A 24,767-nucleotide genomic window follows, 5' to 3' on the forward strand; every position below is an offset into this window, starting at 1 on the left:
TCAGTGAAAGACTTGAGTACAATGAACAGTCTCAGCATAAACATACACATTCTTCTTTTCTGAAACCAAGATATTTAGATTCTCTATAGCTGATAATAATGGTATGTAGATTTGCCTGTGAATTGCTGCAGTACTAAATCAGTGCCTTTCTTCTCTTAAAAAACACAATCGCCTGGTTTTATGCCTTTATCAATTCATCAGCATCAAAGTGAAGCAAATAATCCACCTCTAAAAGCATAAATTGTGCTCCATTTCCCAACCCTACATGTTACCAATCAGACACTCTAAACAGCTGTAGATGACTTTGTGTTTGTGAGTCTAAATGCTTTCCAGGCAAAAATGGCTTCAAAACATCTGTAGTAGATAATGACTTGTCACTGTGATGCGGCCTATCATACATGATTTTGCTGCCAGGGCTGCATGTAATCTGTCCTTTAATGAAGATGAAACATCTTTCGAGCTTAATATTCACTGGCCATTTTACATTTTATACATGAATATAAGGTAAAGGAAGTCCTTGACAGGGTTTGGTATTAATAAGAATCATGTTCACGTTTGATTTGCCTGTACTACGTTTGTGTTTGCATCTATAAGTGTAGGAAAACTGAAGCTTTTACACTTAGGATTAATTTGATCACTTCTGTCCTCATATTTAACCACTTCTGATCCAGTGTCAATGTTTCACGTGACCTCATGCAAAAGGTTTGACAGATGCATGGCTGTCCAGTTCAGCTCAATAGTTTTGTTTTTACAACATTCTGGTACAAGTTCACACAAGTGTTAGCTGCGTAAATAAGGATTTTTAAATACCTTTCTGTTTTGGGGCTTTGAATCATATGAATTTGCTCTGATGACCTATTCCATTTATGATAGACTAAAAAAGGCATTCCTGTCTCTATCAGAGTGGTTTTACTTGGCAGGATGTTTTAAAGAGGTATGCCTTTGAAAGAATCCTTTGGTCATCATCTGTGGATGTTTAGGACTTTTATGCTGCAGACTCCATCAGTGTTTCCTCAGAAATATGTGGGTATAAATTTTTAATCATTCAGGATATAATAAGACAGATGGACTTTTTTTTTTTTTTTGGTCTTTCCCTTCACTTCTGGATTAAAAGCAAAAGTGTATTCACGAATCAAAAACAAAGTCCAGCTGAACAGATGTTTATCATTTTATAGATCTATCCAGAACAAACTAATCCAAATACTAGTCATATCTCAACTCATTCTTTTACACCACGTACAACCCGCTGATTAAAAATTTATTCTGTTTTGTTTTCTGCTAAATACTTCTTTTATTATCTCCTGCTAAATTCCAACACAGTGTTTTCTTTTGACAGTTTTAGTAGCAGGGCCTCCAGTGAGTCAGTGACCTTTAGCAGGTCCATTTTGTTCATAGAGCTTACTTGACCTGTAGATGCCATTTCATATTAACCTCCATACAATGTCAAATGTCAACTAGGAGAATTCAGTCAGAACTCACTGGAGGTTATTAAAGGGGATAATGTTTTTATTTTTGTATGAATAAAAATATTGTGAACACGTGCACTTCTTTGGCACAACAATTTTTATTGTGGACTGCCATTTCCTCGATGCAATGCATAAAAGGCACCTGTTATTCTACACCTAATAAGCGTTTATTTATTGCTGTCAAGTCACATGACAGAGTATAGAGGTCCCTGAAGAAAACAGAAACTCACTGTTGGATATGTTTGAAACTCAGAAAGTAATCATCAGATAAATGTCTAGAAATGATTACCGTTTGGGGCCATTTTGATTCAAGATGGCAGCCACCTCAACAAATACAAAATTGACTATAACTCCATCATTCTTTGAGATATTGAGCTGAAATTAAGTATGGTTGTAGCTGAGAGTGAGTTGTAATACATTCCTAATACAAATCAAATTTTCAAGATGACCGCCTTAGCTAAAAGAGAAAAAAATATACAATAATTCAGCCATTTTTAAAGGTATTGAGCTGAAATTTGGTGTATTGGTAGCTGACAAGGATCCCTAATAGACTCTGACTGAAAATCAAAACTCCAAGATGGCCGCCTAAGCAAAAAAGGAAAAATACTATACATCAGTCAGTTTTAGTGATATTGAGCTGAAACTTGGTGTGATGATAGCTGAGAGTGTTTCCTATCAAGTATTGTATCAAAATCCAAAATGGCCAGTAATGCTACATTTAAATGGCTTTAACTCGGCCATTTTGACACATACAGAGCTGAAATTTGGTGAGGTTATAGCTGAGAACGTTCCCTATCACGTACTGAATCCAAATTACAAATTCAAGATGGCCACTTTAGCTAAAAGAGGAAAAAATGCCATTACTCTGCCATTTTTAGAGCTATTCAGCTGAAATTTGGTATAATAGTAGCTGAGAGCGAACCCAAACACACAATACTGTCAAATCAACAATTTTAATCGGCAGCAGCCTGGCAGTCCCCGTCAAAGTTTCTCCAGGAACTTTCCAGTTATTATTTATTATTTATTCCCATGTTTGTTGTAATTATATTTGTATATATTTTTTTTACATTTGTAGGTTAAATTATAGATTTTAAATGGTGCATAGTATTGACTTGTGTGTGAGTAATATATGCATTTTTGTTTTCCCTCACATAGATTGCCTTCTCCCAGCACAGTAGTATCATGGACCTGGTCCAGTTCTTTGTGACATTTTTCAGGTACGTTTATCAGATATACATAGCACTATGTGAAAAATGTTTATTCCCCATAAATAACGTTTGGGATCATATATGAGCTTTGAAACTTTTTTGCAAAAAGCAGCCCTATACCATTACTGAACCTTCCCCATGTTTTTTTTTTTGAGACTGCAAGAAAGCCAGCCACAGCCAAGTACATCCAGAGTGTAAGGCAAGTCCTTAGGAGCCAACTGAACAGCAAGAACAAAGTCTGAGCCATCAACACGTATGCAGTGCCAGTCATCAGATACCCAGCTGGTATAATAGTCTGGTCAAAGGTGGAGATAGAAGCCACTGACATCAAGACAGGCCCTCAGCACAAGAGCAATTGAGGCAGGGGTCTACCATACCAGTCAAGAGCTAAGATGCAGGCTGTGCAAAGATGCCCATGAGACAGTTCAACACATAACATCAGGGAGTAAGATCCAGGCAAAGCTAACATGGAACATCATAACCATCTGGCTGGAAAAATATACAGGAACATGGGTGCTGAGTATGGACTGGAGGTCCCACAGTCAAAGTGGGAGATGCACCTAGGGTGGTGGAGAATGGAATGGCTAAGATACTGTGGGACTTCCAGATCCAGACTGACTAATGGCTAACCAACCGGACATTGTGGTGGTTGACAAGCAAGAGAAGAATGCAGTGGTGATAAATGTTGCAATCCCAAGTGACTATAACATCAGGAAGAAGGAGCTCGAGAAGCTCGAGAAATGCCAAGAGCTGAAAAGGGATGTCCCAGTGGTCATTGGAGCACTTGGTGCTGTGACCTCCAAACTGGAAGAGTGGTTCCAACAGTTCCCAGGAGCAACCTCGAAGATCTCTGTTCAGAAGAGTGCAGTCCTTGGAACAGCTAAGATACTATGCAGAACCCTCAAACTCCCAGCTCTCTGGTAGAGGGGCCAACTTTGAAGACAAGTAGAACCGCCCAAGTGGAAGAGTAGGGCGAGCTACAAGTAATATATACGTACACACACACACAGATGTGGCCATTTTGGAATTTGATGTAGCAACCAAATTGTTAAGGACCTTTTTAACGTCTAGATGCAGTCACAAACTAAATGGAATCAGCACATTTCTTACTTTTCAAGTTACCCACCTCACAAAGTTAACGTACCATATACATATATGGTGAGCCATCATGGATTTTCACCTGGCAGTGGCAACCCAATTTTCAAATGGAGCTTTTCATATGCCTAGAAGTAGCCACACACCAAAAGGGAATTTGGTGCCTCTTATTTCATTTTAGTTATTATGCTCACATGGATAGACGGACAAATGGACAAAGGGAAAATCCTATTCCCCCTCTGGGCTTCGTGACAGTGGAAAATAAAACCAAGACTAAGGAAAGAGTCAAGAACTATGGTATTCCTTAGGACTAATTTAAAGTAAAGGAGAAAAGCCTTGTTCTTTGGTAACCAATTGTAAAGAAATGAGCTGTACTGGTCTTTTTAGAAAAGCTTTATATAACTGCATACTTTGTTAGACTGCATCAGTCAAGAAACTTTATCAGCCACATCTTTGTTCTCCACTCCTGTCTCTAAGGACTTATTGAGTTGCTTGGGTCTGTTTGCATGTTTTTTAAAAAAGCATGTAAATGTCTTTTGTTTCTTTAAGCCAGTAATTTTCCTTTTCCAAGTGGCAAATTAACTGCCAGTAGCAATTTAAGTAGGTGCATATTTCCCTGCAAGTGCCATCTAAAGAGAAGGCGTGGGTGATGAAGATATGAGAGCTCTTAATGATTTTTCATCCTTAGTGCGGTGACGGAAATCCTTCATCATTGAAGTGTTTAAATGATTCTATTGGGCTGTTGGAAAAGTACATTTGTCTGAGTGCGTAAAGGCAATGTGTACGCAATTTCAGAGTAGATGCTTTTGATTTTATGTTGATGTCTCGGAAAAATCACAGTTTTGCTTCCTGACAATGTGAGGTTCCTGTCATAACCTCTTGGATTGTTGGGTTTTCAGTTTGTAAAAAAAGGTCGGATCTCTAGTTTTTACATCTAACTGTAACCGTGTACAGCCGTTTGTACACTGCCTGGCCAAAAAAAAAGTCGGCACCTAGATTTAACTAAACAAATAAATACGAGCCTCCTATTGGATAATTATTGCATTGGCGATTATCTTCCAGCTTGCAACAAGTTATTTAACCCAAACTGGTGCAATGAGTTGCTTCTCATTTCTTAAACAACCATGTTGAAAGACACATCGCGTGGTCGTGGAAAAGATGTCAGTCTGTTTGAGAAGGGTCAAATCATTGGCATCAAGCAGAGAAAACATCGAAGGAGATTGCAGAAACTACTAAAATTAGGTTGAAAACTGTCCAACACATTATTAAAAACTGGAACGATAGTGGGGACCCATCGTCTTCGAGGAAGAAATGTGGCCGGAAAAATATCCTAAATGATCGTGATCGGCGATCGCTTAAACATTTGGTGAAATCAAATGGAAGAAAAACAACATTAGCACTTGGAGCTATGTTTAATAGTGAAAGTAAGAGCATTTCCACATGCGTAATGCGAACAGAACTCAAGGGATTGGGACTGAACAACTGTGCAGCCTTAAGAAAACCACTAATCAGCGAGGCTAACCAGGAAAAAAAAGGCTTCAATTTGCTAGGGAGCATAAAGATTGGACTCTAGAGCAATGGAAGAAGGCCATGTGATCTGATGAGTCCAGATTTACTCTGTTCCTGAGTGATGGGTGCATCAGGGTAAGAAGAGAAGCAGGTGAAGTGATGTACCCATCATGCCTAGTGCCTATTGTACAAGCCTGTGGGGGCAGTACTATGATCTGGGGTTGCTGCAGTTGGTCAGGTCTAGGTTCAGCAACAGTATGAGCTCAAATAATGAGGTCAGCTGACTACCTGAATATTCTGAATGACCAGGTTATCCCATCAACGGATTTTTTCTTCCCTGATGGCATGGGCATATTCCAAGATGACAATGTCAGGATTCATCGTGCTCAAATTGTGAAAGAATGGTTCTGTGAGTACGAGACATAATTTTCACACATAGATTGGCCACCACAGAGTACAGACCAACCCCATTAAGAATCTTTGGGATGTGTTGGAGAAGGCTTTGCGCAGCGGTCAGAATCTGCCATCATCAATACAAGATCTTGGTGAAAAATTAATGCAACACTGGATGGAAATCTGGAAGAAGCTTATCGAAACAAATGCCACAACAGTGCATGCTGTAATCAAAGCTAAAGGCGGTCCAACAAAATATTAGTGTGGCCTTTTTCTTTTTTTTGGTGGCAATTTTTTTTTGACCAGGCAGTGTAGATATGTGCTCATTTTCTCTCAGAGGTGTGCAGCTTAGAGTAGTTTATGTTCTGTGTGGAATCATGACAAAAGGCATTATTGACGGGCTTCGCCTGAGGCACCTGTCCATCATCGGCCACTCAACAATAGGTTTCCAGACAAGCTGTCACACAACCAGTTACCGTCTGCCTCCATCTGCTCATATTACAGTTTGAATAGTCCAAATCCGAAAGCCTTTAAGGAAGGGGAAAGTCACAGCTTTATCTTTTTTTGCTAAATTATAAGCACTCTTCCCATTATTATGCACTGAATTCTCTGTTTTATCCTGTTGGTAAGCAGGTTATGTTAATTATATGTTCCCTTTGTCTGCATCTCTGTTGTCCAGTTCTCACTGACCCATAAACCCGGGGGAAAAAAAGAAAGGCTCTGCCGTACTAACAAGCTGTTTTGTGTGGGTGTGCGGTGATTTGAGGAGGGTCGAACCTGCAGGAAACATAATCAGCTTGATGACAAAATGTCAAATCACCCCAGAGGGATTTTAGACCTCCTTCAATGAGTGGATGGAGAGTGAAGATCTGTCATTGTGTATTTTCTAATGTTTTTTTTTTCTCTGAGTTTATTTAAGCAAAGGCTCATTTTTTTCTAAAAGGAAGCTGAATCATATTTGAATTAAGCATTTTTTTTTAATCTGAGCAGCTTTTATACCTAAAATGTTTAGGCTATATTTAAATTACTTCTTAAAACCTGATGAAGCTCTTAAAAAATATATATTGTTAATAAAAGTAACAAATAGCAATTGTTGGTTTGTTTTTGTATTTGTTAAACAGCCTAAAAAGCTGAGAGGCAGCAGGAATAGATAGATATTGATTTTCTTTTTTTCCCCTCTGGGTGTAATTGAAGCTTGGCGGTTACAGAAATGAGCGTGTTATTGAAGCAGCACGACTGAGCTGGCTTTTGTTTCTGTCAGTTTTCTTACACGCTAAACACTGCAAGAAATAGTTACTATAAAAATAACTACAACTCTATGCATCATTAAAACAAACGGTAAAGATGTTCATTTTGACATATTGATAAAATATCAACACAAATCTCACTGTTGTGCTTTTCACAGCTGCTGTTTTGTCAGTCTACAGAGCAGGTTCATAACTAAATTGTGTTTTTGTACATCAGAAATAAAATAAGTCCAAAGTATAAATGCTGTATAAAAGCAGAAGTTTAACAAAAAGTGATTAAATCTTTGTGGATGTATTTGAGCTTCCCTTCTTCTTGTTTGCAGATCTTGTCTGTGATCACTTTGTTCAAACATCAGATACGTATGAAGTTTATAGATCAAACAAATTGGCCCCTGATACCGGAGAAGGTTTCTTGTGATATGCGCTCATTATACGCGTCCGGACATCACAGAGATGAGGCGTGTCCCAAAGGACAGGAGACTCCTGCTCACATTTCAGCATGGATCGTCTTTGTCCTGCTTTTTAGACATAAAGAAAAGCTTTTTTTTATTAGTAAGGGTTTAAATACAACTAAAAGAACAGAAAATGATACAGTGTCTCTTTTAGTCTATAAACAGTGCACATATTGTTTTATTGACCTGGCTGTGTTACAACAAAATGGATATTAATGCTAGAAGTTCAACTTCTAATGTAGTTTATTCCTTTGCAAATAAACAAGCAAAGTGTTTTTGCAAAGACAGAACTGTTTTTTATTATTATTATTTTTTAGTAGGATAACAGCCAATCCATTTCCACCAGTTCTGATAAAGGTGGAGACTGTTTCTTTAGCACCTATTCTTTTTTTCTATGATACGTCAAAGGATAATGAAGTGGGAGCTCTCAATCAGTCATATTTTTCTGTCTCAGTCATGCTTGCATCTCACTGAATTTCCCTTGACTAATGATTGTGCTGTTGGGCTATTAATCGAAGTAATCGGCCAAAATATTCACTCTGCTGAGGCTTTAATGTGCCACCTCCTCAAATCATCTCCCTCGTTTGGTACTTTTTAAAAGTTAGCATGAAACTTTGAAGGTTTTGTTTCTCCCCGTTTATTTTTCCTTTCGTTCTGCTTTTATCCACCTGCGTTTAATCATTTTGTAAATTAGCCTCTTTTTTTCTCACTAAATTGACTCATTCCAGAAATATGAAAACTCTCAAAGAAATTGTTTGTTTCCTCTGTACAGTAAATGCTAATTTAAAAAAGGACATATAGGGACTTTATATGGTTTAACATTTTTTTTAAAGACTTTTGTATGCACATAATTGAGATTAATTGCATTTCTTTAATAGCTACAAATGGGCTATACCTATGCATTGTAATATTTTTATGATTTTTTTTAATGCATTTGAATTCGAGGTTTTTATATGAAGATAACGGGTTATGTAAATGTGATGCGTAGCGTGGATTCTGACTCAGCATCCATGCTGTTGTTTTTCTAGTTCTAGTTTTTACAGCATGTCTTTGAACTGTAACTACTTTAGTATACTTTATATACTAGTATATACTATATATATATTATGAATGAAAATTATACATTTTTAATTATCTTGCTCGTTTTTTTTCTCCTTTCAAAACAGCTGCTTTCTGTCTCTACTCCTGGTGGCAGCAGTGGTTTGGAAGATCAAACAGACCTGTTGGGCTTCACGGCGCAGAGAAGTAAGTTCGTGATTCTGTTGAGCACACCAGACTGTCCTGGTGTTTAATTTGTAGTTTCTTTTAAACAAAATGTTCTTAGTCTAGCTGCTGCTTTGTGTCCCATTTTATCTTAAAACATTCCTAAACATGGAGAGGCATTGGCAGGGGTGCACATAGCTGGTACGCAGGTTTGCTTGAGCATCAAAAATCAGGACTGCGTAGCATCACCTGTGTTACCACACGCCTTTGCGTATTTGACCGTCAAGTTATCAACACGGTATTCCCGGTGGGCTGGTCTGATGTGTGGGCTGCAGGGCTGGCGCTCCCTGTTTTAAAAAAAAATTTTTTAAGAACTTTTTATTAACAACATTAAAACTCTGAACACCGTTACCACTGCACCTGGTCCACCTCGCCTCCACCCAGGGCTGGCGGGCGACAGTATTTTTATTTTTTTTCCTTTGTACTAGTCGGATCCACAATGCAACCTGTCAGTCAATCCAATAGGCGTGTCAGCAACTGACCAATCAACAACCTCAATTTGTCGCAAAGGTAAACGCCCCTTACCTGCAGAGATATGCAGCCCATCAGTTTTTTTTTTTCTAGAACTTTATTAACAACACAAAACAACAATGCAACAATATACAAATACAAACTTGTGGAGGGTGTCATAACTACATTTCACAAAATAAGGGGTTTTACAATATAATGAAAGAGAAAAAAATACCAAGGACAAAGCAGTACATCTGCATCATCTACCATGCAGGAAGCTGAAGCAGAGGATAGTGGGAGTGACACTGAGGAGGACAGCGAGGAAAGTGGCACTTATTAAGACAAAGCTGCATATTGTGTACCAAAAACCATCTCCTGGTACTCACCTGAGGAGCCCACTAAAAATTTATGTTCTCCCCTGGGCACTGGGTAGTTTACTGTAAGAGTTGAGTTTTAAAAACTTCCTTGCAGTCTGTGCCAACTGTGATATTTATGATTATGTTAGTAAGCTGTAAATGTATGCATCATAAGCTTCCATTCTGTTTAATTTCAGCAAAAAGATAAAACTAAGCTTTGGCTACAACTTCCCCCAAACCACTTATTCGTTTCACCTTCCTTTCCTGTGTGCGCACGTACAATACAGTAATTCGCTTTATCCTTAGAAAAGTGAAGTGGGGTTGGCGTGAAAGACAAAAGGGGCAACCATTAGTTTCAAAAGTGTTTCAGTCCAGTACAAAGCAGCTCTTTGTTCTCTGATTTCTACATTTTTATGGTTAGACAATGGTAATAATCTACCAGCAGTACTGTCGCAAATAAGAGCTGTCAGTATTTTTGTCAGTTAAGCTACTTTTTGCCATGAAGATTAGACATTCATATGCAACATGGGAGAATTAGTGCAAAGTGAACTCATTATTGTGGCAGATTTTCACCCTGTAAGTGCAACAACCCATGTTTCAGTACTTTAAATATTGCTGACAAATTCAATAATGATAAAAGTACTCAACCCCTTAGATGTTTCATGCTTTTATAGCTGTCATAAATCAGTCTTGGTCAATATAAATTAGCATTTTGTGAAAGGATATTTACCACAAAAAAAAACCCAACTTAATTGTTAAAATAATATTTTTTTTTAACAGAGTAATGCCAATTAAATAAGAAATCATAATGAAAAAAAGTGACTGTATAAATTTTCACCACCATCAGTATTTATTTCTAACATCTATGGCTGCAGTTATAGCAGAGGACAATGACTGGTAAATGATTAGTGCCTTCATGCGTAGCTTCTAAAATTCTCTAAACGCACCAGAAAAAATAGCTCGATTTGTCACTAGTCACTAAAAAAAAGGTTGCTAGAGGGGTCTGAGAACTCTAAAAATGCTAAGATGGCAACACTGCTGCCTTGGTTCATCCAGTGATGCTCATCCACGGCCAATCAACGGCTACAGTTGCTGACATCAGATCGTTTGCTCGGCTCTGCTCGCTTGGAACCAGGGCTGAGGCGGGTCTGAAATCTACGCAGGAACAGGGAAAAGAGACACAACTGGCCGATGCTGAGCTACTGCAAATTGATTCAAGTCATGTTTGTGGAGAAGCTTTGTAAGTCTCTGAGTCTTGCACATCTGTTTTCTGGAAATTAAATACAATCTTTACAAAACTGCTCAAGGTTTGTCAGGTTTCATGGACATCATGCATGAACAGCCCTTATCAAGTCGTTCTCTATTGGATGTAGGTCTGGACTTTGACCTGGCCACTCCAGAAGATTAATCTTGTTGTCTTAAATCCTGTGTAGTTTTGCTTGTGTGCTTCAACTAATTGTCTAGCTGGAAATTAAAGCTTCTCCCAAGTAGTTCCTTTATAGATAGCATCAAGTGGCCCTCTAGGATTTTCCTACATTTGGCAGCATTCATTTACTCTATCTTTACCAGCCACAATGCCAGCTGCCAAGAAGCATCCTCAAACCACAATGCTGCCACCACTATCCCCACCATCAATGGGGAGGGTAAATTTGTGATAATGTGTTGTACTTGGTTACTGCCAAACATGGGGTCTTGTCTAATGGCCCAAAAGCTCCAGTTTGGCCTTATCAGCCCACAGAACTTTGATCCATTTGACCGTTGAGTTCTCCACATGCTATCTGACAAACCCTAGTTGAGACTTTGAGAGTTGAGTGAAGAACCAAGGCAATGGTTGTTGTATGATTAATCTCTTCCACCTCACCTGCTGAAGCTTGTAACTCCTTAAAACATGGTCACACTTGTGTTGGCGGTCAGTTTGTGAGAACGTTCTGCTCTTAGTAGATTTACACATGTCCCATCTTTAGATGTAACAGAACTCCTGGGGATGTTTAGCGCTTTGGAAATTCGTTTGTATCCATCTTCTGACTTGTACTTCTCAATAATCCTTTCTCTGAGTTGCTTGGAGTGTTCTTTTGTCTTCATGGTGTAATATTAGCCAGGAATGCTGATTGAACAGTGAACAGATCCCCAGTGTTTTTACATTGCAATCACTTGAGACACATCCCATTTAACTAATTGTAAGACTGCTTGCACTAAGTGTGTGGACCTCTGTCACAATTTACATGACACTTTTTTTAAATAGACATTCCTTTGTAGAAATCAGTTTTTATCTTGTCATTGACTAGGGTTTTATTTTTATTGTTTGGTCAAAACGACCAATTTATACAAACCATGATGAGTTATAATAAAAGAGTAAACCTAATTGAAATTTATTATTTGACACAGTTTAGACCAGTGGTTCCTAATGCAAGCGTAATTGGGATGCATTGGTAGTTTGGGGTGTGTCACAAAACACCAAGTTGGAGGTCTTGAAATGATCTCCAGAAAAAAAACCCAACTACTAGTATATTTCAACTAAACATGTTACAATAGATAGAAAGAGTTGTCATAATAACAAATCCTGACAATCCAACATTTTTAGAGACAAAACTCAATGCATGTTTCCAACAAAATTCAGTCAGGTCATCTGGATGTTTTTTTTATTTATTTATTTTTTTAATGAGATGTTCCATCCTTCATCCAAAGGACTTCATCAGTCCAAGGAGCCACAAACGAACTCAGTCCCACAAGCAGCACACTCCCATAGTGGGCCAACCACTATGTGACTGTGCTCTTTGTTGGATTTTTTTACCTGAATTATTGAGCATGAACTTGGATGCTTGGAACCACTTTGTCTATGGCTGCCTCAGAGGAGTCAACGGGGGACAGGGCGGGCCCCAGAAACCATCTTATCACCAGCAAACTGGTCGGTCCACTATGAGAGTGTACTGCTTGTGGGACTGAGTTTGTTATGGCTCCTTGAACTGATGAAGTCCTTTGGCTGAAGGATGAAACGTCTCAACAACAACAATAAATAAAAAAAAACATCCAGATGACCTGACTGAACATTGTTGGATTATTACCTGGATCATTGAGCATGAACTTTGATCAATGAATGTTCTGAAAGATAGACAGATTACAAAACCAATACTGTTTATATCTTCTTGTTTGAAATTAACTCCGTAAATCAAGAGCATAGGAAGCAATAAATTCTTGGTCTGATACCTGACGGTCACAACTACGCTAAGGATGTAATTGATTAAAACTGCAACGGTCAGTTTAAACTGAGTGTAAAACAACACTGGAGAAATTATTGAAGGTGTACATAAATATGCCTAAGCGAGGAGTTATGGCAAAAATCTTAAAGTGAAAAATGAAGTCTTTAATTCTGACGGGAGCTTTGCGTTCTGTCATCATTTTATTGTAATTTAAAAACATGCCTATTTGTGAGCTGTCATTTTTTTATTAGGTGATAAATCATCACTCATTAAATTGTAAGGGATCATTCCTTTGCTTTGTGGTGTAAAGCAAAGGGGGAGCTGGTGCATTAATCGCGGACAGTGCTCCTGCAAAGGCTGACTTGGGTTCAAGTCAAAAGTGGTAATTTGAGATGCAATAGTAGTTCGGACTTTATTTACAATTTAAGGTTTAAATTGATATTAATATGTTTAAAAATAAAAGCTACATTTTATTCAAAACACTGACACACAATCTTTGTAATTAGCAGAGTAAACTTTGAGCGCTGGGGTTACAAACAGTACAAACAGCACACTTCATTAAACATGCTCCTTTCTATGGTTATAGTATTAATTTCCTAAGAGTAATTGTTTGTATTTTGCTTATATAACTGGGCATGTTCATCCATCTATGGTAATTAGAGACAAATGGTCTATAGTAATAGTCGTGAGCATTTGTTGTCCTAGTACAACAAACAACACGTCCATGAGTTATTTCTTGTTGGAAATAAAAACAAACAAAGGATGGATTAGAGAAGACAAAATGAAATCATATCTAAATAATATCTGTTTCCTCAGGAAGCTGTTATTGTTATGAAAAAATAAAAGAGAAAACTAAAAATGATGAATGAAGTTAGGTACAGGTTTAAATTTAATGGATTAGTGGGGAAAAAGATTGAAGGAAGCAAGAAAAATATGAATGAAAAGGGAGACGGCATATTAATCATTAATATTCAGTGTTGGAATGAAAGATGAGGCGGGAAAAGGACGAGAATGAAAAGTGGCCTAAAATGAGAAGATTGGCAGCAGAAATCATAAAAGTGGGTCAGAAAAGTACTGTGCAGAAAGTGGAGGATGGGAGCAAATGTATGCAAATGTACCTTGCTGCTCTTAATCTAAATGGTACTGGATAATTTCTGGGTTTTGGAGAGACCCGTATTTCCATCTCTTCAGAGTGAATCCTGTATTCCCCAGAGTTCTGTCTGGTTTGGTCCTACCTTCCGACCCCTGTTCAAATTCAAATTCAAAAATACTTTATTAATCCCAGAGGGAAATTATTTGTTGTTGTAACTCGTTAACCTCATTTCATTAAGAGATGTTATAGATGCTGATGCTGTAGACAGGAAAGATCTCTTGTAAAGGTCCATACCACAGTGGATCCTAAGAAACTGGCTGCAGATGCCGTCCGATCCGTCCACCCAGACTTGGCTGGCCTCTCGGGTCCATCGGGCTGTAGAACCACCCGAATGCCAGGCAGAACTCCTCCCAGAGCCATGGCCACTCCTCCCAGCAGTCTGCCGAGCTCCTCGTCGCTGTGGACAGCTAGCTGTAGGTGCTGAGGGACGTTCCTGTCCTTCTGCTGTCATGAGACGTGTTTCCTGCTAGTTCCAGGATCTCAGTGGTCAGGCACTCGAGCACAGCTGGCAGGTAGATGAGAATGCGTCCACAGAACATCCTTTTCAACTCATTTGAGATTTGGGGCTGTAGTTGAGATATTATTTGAGCTTTTGAGATGTTAATCAGTTGCTGTTGTTGTAGAAAACTGCCTCGTTGCCATGGTTACGCATCATGACAAATGTCCAAAACTAAAAAAGTTTCAGTAAAAATCCTTCCAGCTGCTCATCATCAGATACCAGAGGAAACAGTAATCCAAAAAATATATGATTTACATTCAGAAAAAGAGGAATTAAAGTTTCCAAAAGCAAATTCTCAGAATGAAAGTAACAGAGCTGCTCCAACATGCAGCCACCTTGAGCGGCGCAATTCTAGAACGAGAACTCTGAACTAGAGAATGAACTAGAATGAGAACATGAGAACTAGAATTCTGTTATTGAACTTTCACAAATCATTTCAACGTTGAAACAAATGTAAGCATAGGAACAAATTTCATACTTTTTAATTGACATATGAAAGTAAACAGGAATTGTAATTGCCATGCCTCTGACTTACTCTTACCAACACAGTGAGTCCTTAAACTTAATGTAACGGATGGGCTTACATCGTTAAACGTCTCCTCACCTTTTCCATTCACTTTTTAACTGTCACTCACAGACAGATGGACAGACAGAGCACAGCATAGCCACAAAACAAATCAAAGTATCTGATATTTTAGCCACCTTTAGCTTTGCACGTGTCATACATCTACAATAGCATTGTCTGGTGCAGTGTCACATGTATTTAGGTTCGGATTTCCTCTCTAAGATCTTGTAGTAATAATAGGAGTTGGATTGCTGCTTCCAAACGTTCCTAATGGGGTCAGTTCAACATGCAAATGGTTTCTCGACCTCCTTGAATCTCTCTTTTACATGTTGAGCCTGATGAATTGTGGCGTTTTCATCTTGGTATTTGCCCTACATCACAGACAAAATGGATACGTTGATGAAGAGGAGAAAAAGTCTTTTCGTTTATCCAGGTGGTCATTTTGCCTCATGTAGGTGCATAATTCATTTTCACCTGATGGACCCAGACTTTGTTGAATCTAGATGGGACCTGGCACTAAACACAGTTGAAGAAATGGCCACTTCTTTTTTTTTCATTCATTCAACCTTTATTTAGACAGGTTAATCCCATTCAGCCTCGGGGACTCGTTTACAAGAGAGACCTGATTTTAACAAAGAGTGATGACAACAGTGAATAACAACGACAACAATAGACAGTCTGAAAAGAGGCATACACAATTTTTTTTTTTTTTTTAACAAATAATAACAAAATAGCAACCAAAAGGACAGTCAAAAGGAAAAGTAACGAAAATAAAAAAAAAACAACTAGATTATAAGGCGGTGTAGAAACTAAAAACAGGAACATGTCTGCATTGGTTTTTGCCAGGTACGTAACAGATGTTTAAAGCCACTTAGAGAGGTCAAGGTTGAGAGCTATTTCAGGAAACAGGAGCGGAGTAGGAGAAGACACTTTTGCCAAGTTTTCATTTTAGTTCTACAACAACAGGAACAAAATGTTCACTTTTCATTAGTATTAGAAGATAGCTTTGCTCAGAACACATAATAGTGTGTTATTTGCGCTGTACTGAAAGAATACATAAAATCTAAGTATAATGTATATACCTCCCAATGTTCATGCTCGAAATTATAGCAAAGGTGTGTGTCAGTTTAACTTTTCCTTAATAAATGCACTTTAATGGTCAAATCAGCTGCATTTCACTTGGGCGGCGCAGCGAAATGCAGCTGATTTGACATTTGCTCTAGGAGTTCAGGAACAAGAAGAAGGTGGCTGCTGTGGCAAACCAAGTGTCTCATTAATAGCCACTTTTACCTATTCATGAGACACTTGGCTTGCCATAATTCTCGAGGGCCCTCTAGCGGCTGAAAAGTGTTCAACATTTTCCATGTCAGAATGAATGAAATCGTCAGATCTCAGCCCAAAACTGGGTTATAAATATGGAGGAAATAACGTATATTAGTCGCTTCGGTGTATAAGTTGCAGGACTTGCAAATTTATGCAAAAAGGTGCGACTTATATAGCGAAAAATACGGTAATCCATAGTTTAAACTTCACGTGGCTGCACATATGCTTTTAGAATTTGATTGTCCTATATTAAAATATAGTTAGATAAAAAACACTTTATAAAGACAGTTTAATGTAAATTTAAATGTGCATTCTTAACCAGTATTTAGTCATGTGGCTTTTAAAATATGAGAAAAATAAAGTCATTTGTATTCTGTTCTGGCATTTTCAGGTGGCCTACTTTTAAAGAAACATTCTAGGCAGAAGCTGTGTTTTGGTAACCTTTACTTGAAAGCTATTGAAGCCTAGAGGGTGTCCTTCAGAGCTGTTATTGGTGCTTTAGCGTTGCAAGTAGACTTTAAACTACTTCAGATGTTGCAGTTCTTATGACCACTCTTCCATAATGCCAACATCTGCAAGAGCTCCGGTAGAAATCGGAGAACATTCAAAGGTCTCTCCGTGTAAATATGTTTTATGTACAATGAAGGGCATAACAAGTGATAATTCTGCACATTTCAAAGTGTAATAAATATACTTGTGCTGACAGATCTTTGTTTGCATACTCCCAACTTTTTCACGTTTTTTTTTTTACAAAAATACTTAAAACTATTGATATTAGAATAAACATCTCAGTTCTTATTCTCGTCTGTTTAACTGACCTGATGATCTAACGCACTTTAACTAACCTAGTCTTCAGTGTGTTCAGTTCTTCATTTTTACCCCATCATTAAACTTATTTATAATTGGTAATTGTTTTAACCATTAATATAACATGTTTTTTTTTTTAAGTTGCCCTGTCTTTTGTTTGAGGCATATTTTGTACATTTTGTCCAAGTAAAAGTGATTTATCTTGGATTACAGGAGAGTTATTTGTTTTAATTTTGTCATATCACAAACCATCCAAGGGTTTAATCATTTGTTCCATTTGATTGCAGTCGTTAATAGTTTACCAAACTCTCTGTAATAGTCACCAAAATGTACTATTTGCAGGATCAAATGGCATGTAGTATGTAAATATGATGAAGTTGTTATATTTGAAGGGAATTTGCTGTCTCATATGTGATTTGATGGTACTGTCATAAAAATAAACAAATTCAGATGTGCCAGTTCTGATAGTTGTAAACTGTTTCCTCAGCAAACCCTATGTCCAATTGATTTTAAAAAGCTTGTGAGCAGCCTCTGCACTTACAAGACAAAGAAAGGATGGAAGAATTTGTGCTGGGGTCAATTTGAGCCTGCGTCTCCTATAAGGACATGTAATGAATGAGTTTTAATGAGGCTTTCAGAAAGAGTGGGGTCAATAATGAGACTCTGATCCAGCCAAGTGGCATATGGACATCTGATTGAATGTTTTTTTTTAACTGGCTCTCTGCTGTGAAATTTGTGTCAGTAATTATAGACCGTGTTTGAGCTGGGAGTGTTTGAGAGACTAATTTTCTTGCGCTCTAGGATTTTTTTTTGTTTTTGTCTGGACCTGAAAGGACATGGCAACAAAGGTGCAGCTGTTCTATTTGAATAATTTGAGTTCAGGTTAAGGGACAAGACTTGGATCTTGAGTGGGGACCAAGGGACGCAAAGACAACAGCTTCAAATGCCACAAAGGAGGAAAAGGGCTGACCTCTCCTTGATGCTACCTGTCGGGGGTTGGGGACAGAAAGGAGAGGCACACTGACATTTCATGCGACTGAGACCCAAAATATTTACACACAAAAACATATTTTTTTCATGCAGCTTTTTTCTCTTTATCTCCTTTTCATGTTTAAGCTGACATGCAGAGACAGAACGCCTACACCATATGTGGCCAACATATGGCCCGAGGGCCTAAAGTGGCCCTTGGACATTCTCTATTTGGCCCCCAATATTGTTAACTGAAAAGAAAACATTTAATTAATTGGATGAAAACAACATTTTATCAATGAAGCTTAAGCTTTAATTAAAACATCTTGGACAAATATGTCAAAAACCTTTGGATTAAGATAGGCTAAAACTTATTTTAAGTTCTTGCGTTAAAATTTTTTATTTTTTATTTTGTTTTCATATTTAGGCTAACAGATATTTTATCAAAAGAGCCAGTTTACAGAAAGTATGTCTTATATTCCTATATATTTATTGGGGAGACAAATTTGTTTCAAGCATGCTAACTATACCACAACAAGAAAAAGCTTGAAACAAAGTCTTTCAGATTGTTTGTCTTAACAGAAAATTTATTTTTCAATTCTCTCTGTGGCCCTTCGATTGCTTTAAATATCTTTATTTGGCCCTCTGGGGAAGAAAAAAAGTTGTCCAAGCTGCTCTACACCACTGGTTAAGAAGAGAAGGGATGTTTTGTTAACATTCTGACAAAAGTCTAAATTATTTTGAATTACTTGGAAATCTAGTTATTGTATTAAAACTGCAAAAATCTAAAGTTAGCCCTTATTTGTACTTGTAAATGAGTCCCCAAGGCTCAGTGGGATTAACCTGTATAAATAACGGTTGAATTAATGAATGAATTTAGTCAGCTGTATTCATTCATACTCATCTGTTCACACAGACTCGTTCGTGCTGCTGTTGTTTGGCGTATTGTTTTGTGCTATTAGTGTTTAGCGCATTCTTAGTTTAGCGTATTTCTTAGTTTATACCTTAGATCCTTGGTATGGTAGCTGGGACCCTGTGTACACAATTTTATTCCACCTCATATACCACATGTGATGTGAATGGCAATAAAAAAAACCTTGACCTTGATCTTATTTTTTAAAGGCTGTTGGAACGTCTTTAAAAGTTTTCATTGGAAACTTTGATGATTTTTTTCACTCCTTTTAAGTTCAAAACCACTTTCAGATCAATGACCATCTAACTCTAATCTGTGTACCATTCAGGCGTAAGAAGTCTCTAAAACTCAAAAATTTAAGACATAACAGACAACTCGGAAAAATATAATGATTTGAACTGGATCTTTAGGCACCTTGTTACTAGCAGCTTGTCTCAAAGGCACAATTTATTATTTCCTCAGCTGAATCTGTAAAAAGTACTTACAATGCCAGTTTGGTAGACATAGAATGCAATTTTAGCAACAAGAAATAACTATTAGCTTAAAATCTTGGTATAAAACAGATTATCAGCTAAAGAATGAATTACGTCTCGAGTCATGTCTTTGGCCGTGGAACACTGGACCAGCTCTACACTCTCAGCAGGGTCCTAGAGGGTGCGTGGGAGTTTGCCCAACCGGTCTACATGTGCTTTGTGGACTTGGAAAAGGCGTTCGACCGTGTCCCTCGGGGAACCCTGTGGGGGATACTCTGGGAGTATGGGGTACCGAGCCCTTTGATACAGGCTGTTAGGTCCCTGTATGACCGGTGTCAGAGCCTGGTCCGCATCGCCAGCAGTATGTCGGGCTTGTTCCCGGTGAGAGTTGGACTCCGCCAAGGTTGCCCGTTGTCAAGATTCTGTTCATAACTTTTATGGACAGAATTTCTAGGCGCAGCCAAGGTGTTGAGGGGATCCGTTTTGGTGGCCTTAGGATTGCATCTCTGCTTTTTGCAGATGATGTGGTCTTATTGGCTTCATCAGATCGTGATCTACAGCTTTCGCTGGAGCGGTTCGCAGCCGAATGCGACGCGGCCGGGATGAAGTTCAGTTCCTCCAAATCCGAGGCCATGGTCTTGAACCGGAAAAGGGTAGAGTGCCCTCTCTGGGTCAGGGAGGAGGTCCTACCCCAAGTGGAGGAGTTCAAGTATCTTGGGGGTCTTGTTCACGAATGAGGGAAAAATGGAGCGTGAGATCGATAGGCGGATAGGTGCAGCGTCTGCAGTGAAGCAGGTCTGTTGTGGTGAAGAGAGAGCTGAGTCAAAAGGCAAAGCTCTCAATTTACCGATCGATCTACGTTCCTACACTCATCTATGGTCACGAGCTTTGGGTTGTGACCGAAAGAATGAGATCTCGGATGCAAGCGGCCGAAATGAGTTTTCTCCGCAGGGTGTCTGGGCTCTCCCTTAGAGATAGGGTGAGAAGCTCGATCATCCGGGAGGGACTCAGAGTAGAGCCGCTGCTTCTCGACATCGAGAGGAGCCAGTTGAGGTGGCTTGGGCATCTGGTTAGGATGCCTCCTGGACGCCTCCCTGGTGAGGTGTTCCGGACACGTCCCACCGGAAGGAGGCCCAGAGGAAGACCCAGGACACGCTGGAGGGACTGTTTCTCGGCTGGCCTGGGAACGCCTCGGGATTCCCCAGGAAGAGCTGGCCCAAGTGGCTGGGGAGAGGGAAGTCTGGGCCTCCCTACTTAGGCTGCTACCCCCGCGACCCGACCCCAGATAAGCGGAAGAAAATGGATGGATGGGTCATGTCTTTGCTGGATTTCTTTTTGTATTTCTTAAAGACAAAACTTTCATTTATGTTTTAGGATACATTTTTTAGGCCTGACACTTATTTCTGTGTCCACTTTCCCTTTTCTTTAATGCACATTGCACAATCTGCTGTCATGGTCAGATGCTGGAGAGACAGTGAACCTTGGGCTTTGGCTCAAGGTGTGTTTTCAGCCAACGCCCAAAAGAAACCCTTGAAACATCATCAGAAACATCACAAACTATGGAAATTAGTGGTGGTTTAAAATGTTAGCGCAGCACAGTAGATATGCATGATTTTGGTAATTGCTGCATTCATATATGATGAAATAAATCATCATTTTACCCCCTTAGGCAGATGAAGCTGGGTTGCTAAAGAAACAACTGTGACCGATAGACTCATGACTTTGAAGGTTAATTAGACACTTAAAATTTCAGGGGAGTTACAACTCTGAAAAAGATTCCTAGCAGCAAACATTTTTTTCTTAGTTGCAACATTGACAAAACAGCACGAAGAATGGAACTTACACATTCAGACTAAACTGCTGCTTGTTGTACGTATTGCACTTTTTAAGATTTCTGCTTCAATTTGAAGAATGCTATTGTGTTCGTTGTTGCCTAAATTGATTTCCTTACTAGATTTTTATTTTCTTCTTTGCTGAATGTAAATTCAGTTGTCAGATACTGGCTTCGAGAACCTTTTTTTTTTTTTTTTTTTTTTTTTTTTTTTTTTTTTTTTTGCAAAAGTCTGTTGTCAAATGGTCAGATTCTTGGTCTACTTTACTCCTGAGGCTGACAGGAGCACGTTACGAACCACAGTATGTTCACGTGTCCCCTGCTGAGTTGATGGTCTTTCATTTTGCTCTTGAAGAGCCCAATCAGCAGTCATTGATTGCTACAATAAGATTATCTCACTCTTAAGCCCCTTCTCACCTTGATTGTCCTTTGTTCAAGGGAAAGTTTGCCTTGTAATTTCTGCTAAAGTTGCACTTCAGGTGTACCTGTGGTCTGCACTTTTCAGATGTTCACCTCTCTAGTATATTGCTTTATTATAATTTTACTTAATTTATGTTATAATTGGACAAAAATGTTATATTCTGGCGTTGTTCTTGCTGTCTTAGCTTACATAAAACCACTCCAGGATCATTTTAGCTTGTAAACTAGGCTGGATATATATTAATTTAGAAATTTAAAAAATGGAATTTCAATGTAGATAAAGTAATACAGTCCTGTGTGTGGTTTTAGTTTAACTATTGCATATTAATGTATTTTCTGGCTCTCAAGAAAAAAGCCTATGGGTACAAGCAGCGATCTGTAAAAAAGGACAGAGTGACCTGCTTAGGTGTAGAATATGCTCAGAGGCGGGATGACACCCACCTCTTCATAAAATTCAATGAAGGGAACAAAATGTTGTGTTCACTAGACAGATAATTTGTGCCCTCACTTGCCAAATTAATCAAGTTGCATAGCAATGCACTCCACAGCCACCCCTTATCAAAACCGTGAATGGCTCCAGCTTGTATTCTTGACAAAATCTGTCTGTCATTGCATGAACATTAATTGGTTTTACAGAGTTCAGCCTTTCTTATTGTCATTTACTTAGCATTCATTTCTAGAAAGTCTGTGGTATTGTGTTGGCTCCTTTGATGGTTGTATTCCCAGCACATTTTCGATGACACACGGCACAGTGCTAGCAATCACCGATTTAGCTTCTGCTCTCCTGTTGTGGTTTGTTGCTTTAAAATGAATTCTGCAACATGATAAATAACATTACTGCTATCTGACATTTAGGATGAATGTTGTTGGATTTGAAACGTTTGTGTTGGAAACTGTAATAAGCCGTAAGCCGTTTTCTTGTTTTGCAACAACCTCGCCGGGCCCTCCATCCTGCGTTTATCTCTTTCCAAAAGGGCAACATTTCTCATTTTGACCGGTTGCGACCCGGCAGCGCAAATCTATAGGTTTTGTATTGCTGGTTTGATGTTTAATGGCAGAGATGTACGACAATTTAATGTTGGACCTCAGATATAAAGTTTAAAAAAAGAAAAATCAATCAGGTGATCAATGTCAATTTCATGTGGGTGCTGTTTTTTTTTTTTTTTTCTTCTTCGCACTACATCCCCTAGGGGACCTTTTTCAGATTGAAGAAAACCGTACAGTTTTCCTCACTCTGTCTATACCAACAAGTCTGTATTACAGTTGACTAATGTTTGAGACTTCACAAAACTTCAACTTGCATATTTGTCACATGAAAGTATGGACAGAGTTGACATTTGACTGATATATGTTGCCACTAAGTAATTATTTGGTGAAAAGAGTTGAATACTCAAGAAAATGTTCCAGAGTTAATATTGTCAACGGCTATTGGATTCTCGGAGACTGAAGAGATCACTGTTGTGCCAGGTTCCAAGGTATTTGTGAAGATTAAGAGACTTAATAGAGTTTTAAGTGTAATAGAAGCCAGCAACAAGAACAGCTTCTTGGGTAGATGATTATAGGGTATTTAAAAGTCAAAGACCAACTTTGACACCTTTTGTCATTGGAAAATACGTTTTCTGCCTTCAGAGGTAGTCTGCCAACTGCCATTGGCACCACTACATTGATCCGACGAGTTGACCCTGCAGTTGTCCGTGATAAATAGTGATGGACAGATAGCTTATCCATTTACCTGCCAAATGTTTATTTGAAATTCTCTGGCAGTTTTCGAACTGTTTCAACGGGCTACTTTCCAGATGGTTCTGTGACAACCCATCTGGTGCTTCAACTTAGTCATCTGTATCCAGTCATATGAATGCCAGTGAAATAAGGCAGGTCAAACAAGTCTTTTGCAGTTTGAGATTTTTGGACACAGGTTAGAAGACATTAAATAGAAATGTACAAATCAAAGGTTTTCGATAATGTGGTTGTTTTTCTATCTTACGAACACAAATGTCTTCGTAATAGTCCATTATTTTTTTTTATATACATCCTGAACAGAACTAGTCTTTAAATAAACCTACCACTCAGATTGTGTTCTTGTTATAACAGCTAGAAACTAATTTCAAAAGTCTTTTTCTTGCTAGTTAACTGTCTGTCGGTCCGTCCATCTATCCAGCTATCCATCTATCCATCTATCCATCCATCTATCTCAGGGCCACAGAGCCAAACGAGCCACAAAACCATTCACACCTAGGGACTATTTAGAGTTACCAATCAGCCTAACATGCATGTTTTTTGGTCTGTGGGAGGAAACCGGAGTACCCGGAGAAAACCCACACATGCACGGAGAGAACATGCAAATCTGACTTGACCTAGAAAGGCGTCCGGCCAGAATTTGATCCAGCGGCCTTCTCGCTGAGAGGCAACAGCTCTAGCAACTGAGCCACCGTGCCGCTGCCCAGTGAATACCTAATTATTTCAAAGTGAATAAGGGTTGGGGTTTAGACACAGGTATTTTAGTGTTCATTGTAACTTCAAGGAGACATTTGTGTGTATGAATAAGATTATTTGACAAATCTGCACTTTTAAACAGAAATGAAGACTTTATACTTTAATACTTTAAAAATAAATCATTTGTATATATTCAGTGCCATATTAATAAAAAGTACATGGGAAGTTCTAGGTGGTCTTATCAAGACCACTCGAACGGCTCAGCAATCTGGACTACAATTAGATCTAAATGTGACACACTTAAGCTCATCACAAAACCAATACCAGTCAGTGATGTCCTTGGTGCTAAAACTGCAGCCTGTTTAGATATTGATCAGACGGTGTGTTTCTGATGAAAGTGTGGTACTGGTTGTTTTACAGTATTGATTAGTGGGGAGCAAAAAAACTTTTTTTTTTACCCCCCCAGTTCTTTTTCATGCTGCCCAGTCAAATTGTATGAACCAACACTTTCCTGTGCAGGAGGTGTGAGAGAAACTTTGCCGTTTTTTAAGTTTCTGGTGATTAAATCAGTAAATACATATTCATAGAAGACATACGTTATGGATGACGATTATATATGTAGTTTATAATTCTTCTGTAACTTACTATAAAATCAGTATTAATTTCCTGTGTAAGTGGGCAAATTGATTTAGATTACAAATATTATTTATTTAGCATTGTCTGTTTTACTGGTTAATGAGATTTA

At 38.5% G+C, this 24,767-nt stretch overlaps 1 protein-coding gene across 1 annotated transcript in view; it reads left to right on the forward strand.

Moving 5' to 3' along the window:
• The window catches only part of atrnl1b (attractin-like 1b), a 77,941-nt gene that overhangs the window by 47,043 nt on the left and 6,131 nt on the right, over positions 1-24,767 (forward strand). The window contains exons 25-26 of the mRNA XM_037691440.1: positions 2,622-2,683; positions 8,537-8,615. Coding sequence (XP_037547368.1) covers positions 2,622-2,683; positions 8,537-8,615 — 141 coding nt within the window. The remainder of the gene's footprint in view (positions 1-2,621; positions 2,684-8,536; positions 8,616-24,767) is intronic.

The sequence above is a fragment of the Nematolebias whitei genome, chromosome 17, assembly GCF_014905685.2.
Source record: "Nematolebias whitei isolate Nwh7 chromosome 17, NemWhi1, whole genome shotgun sequence".
NCBI classification, from domain to species: domain Eukaryota; kingdom Metazoa; phylum Chordata; class Actinopteri; order Cyprinodontiformes; family Rivulidae; genus Nematolebias; species Nematolebias whitei.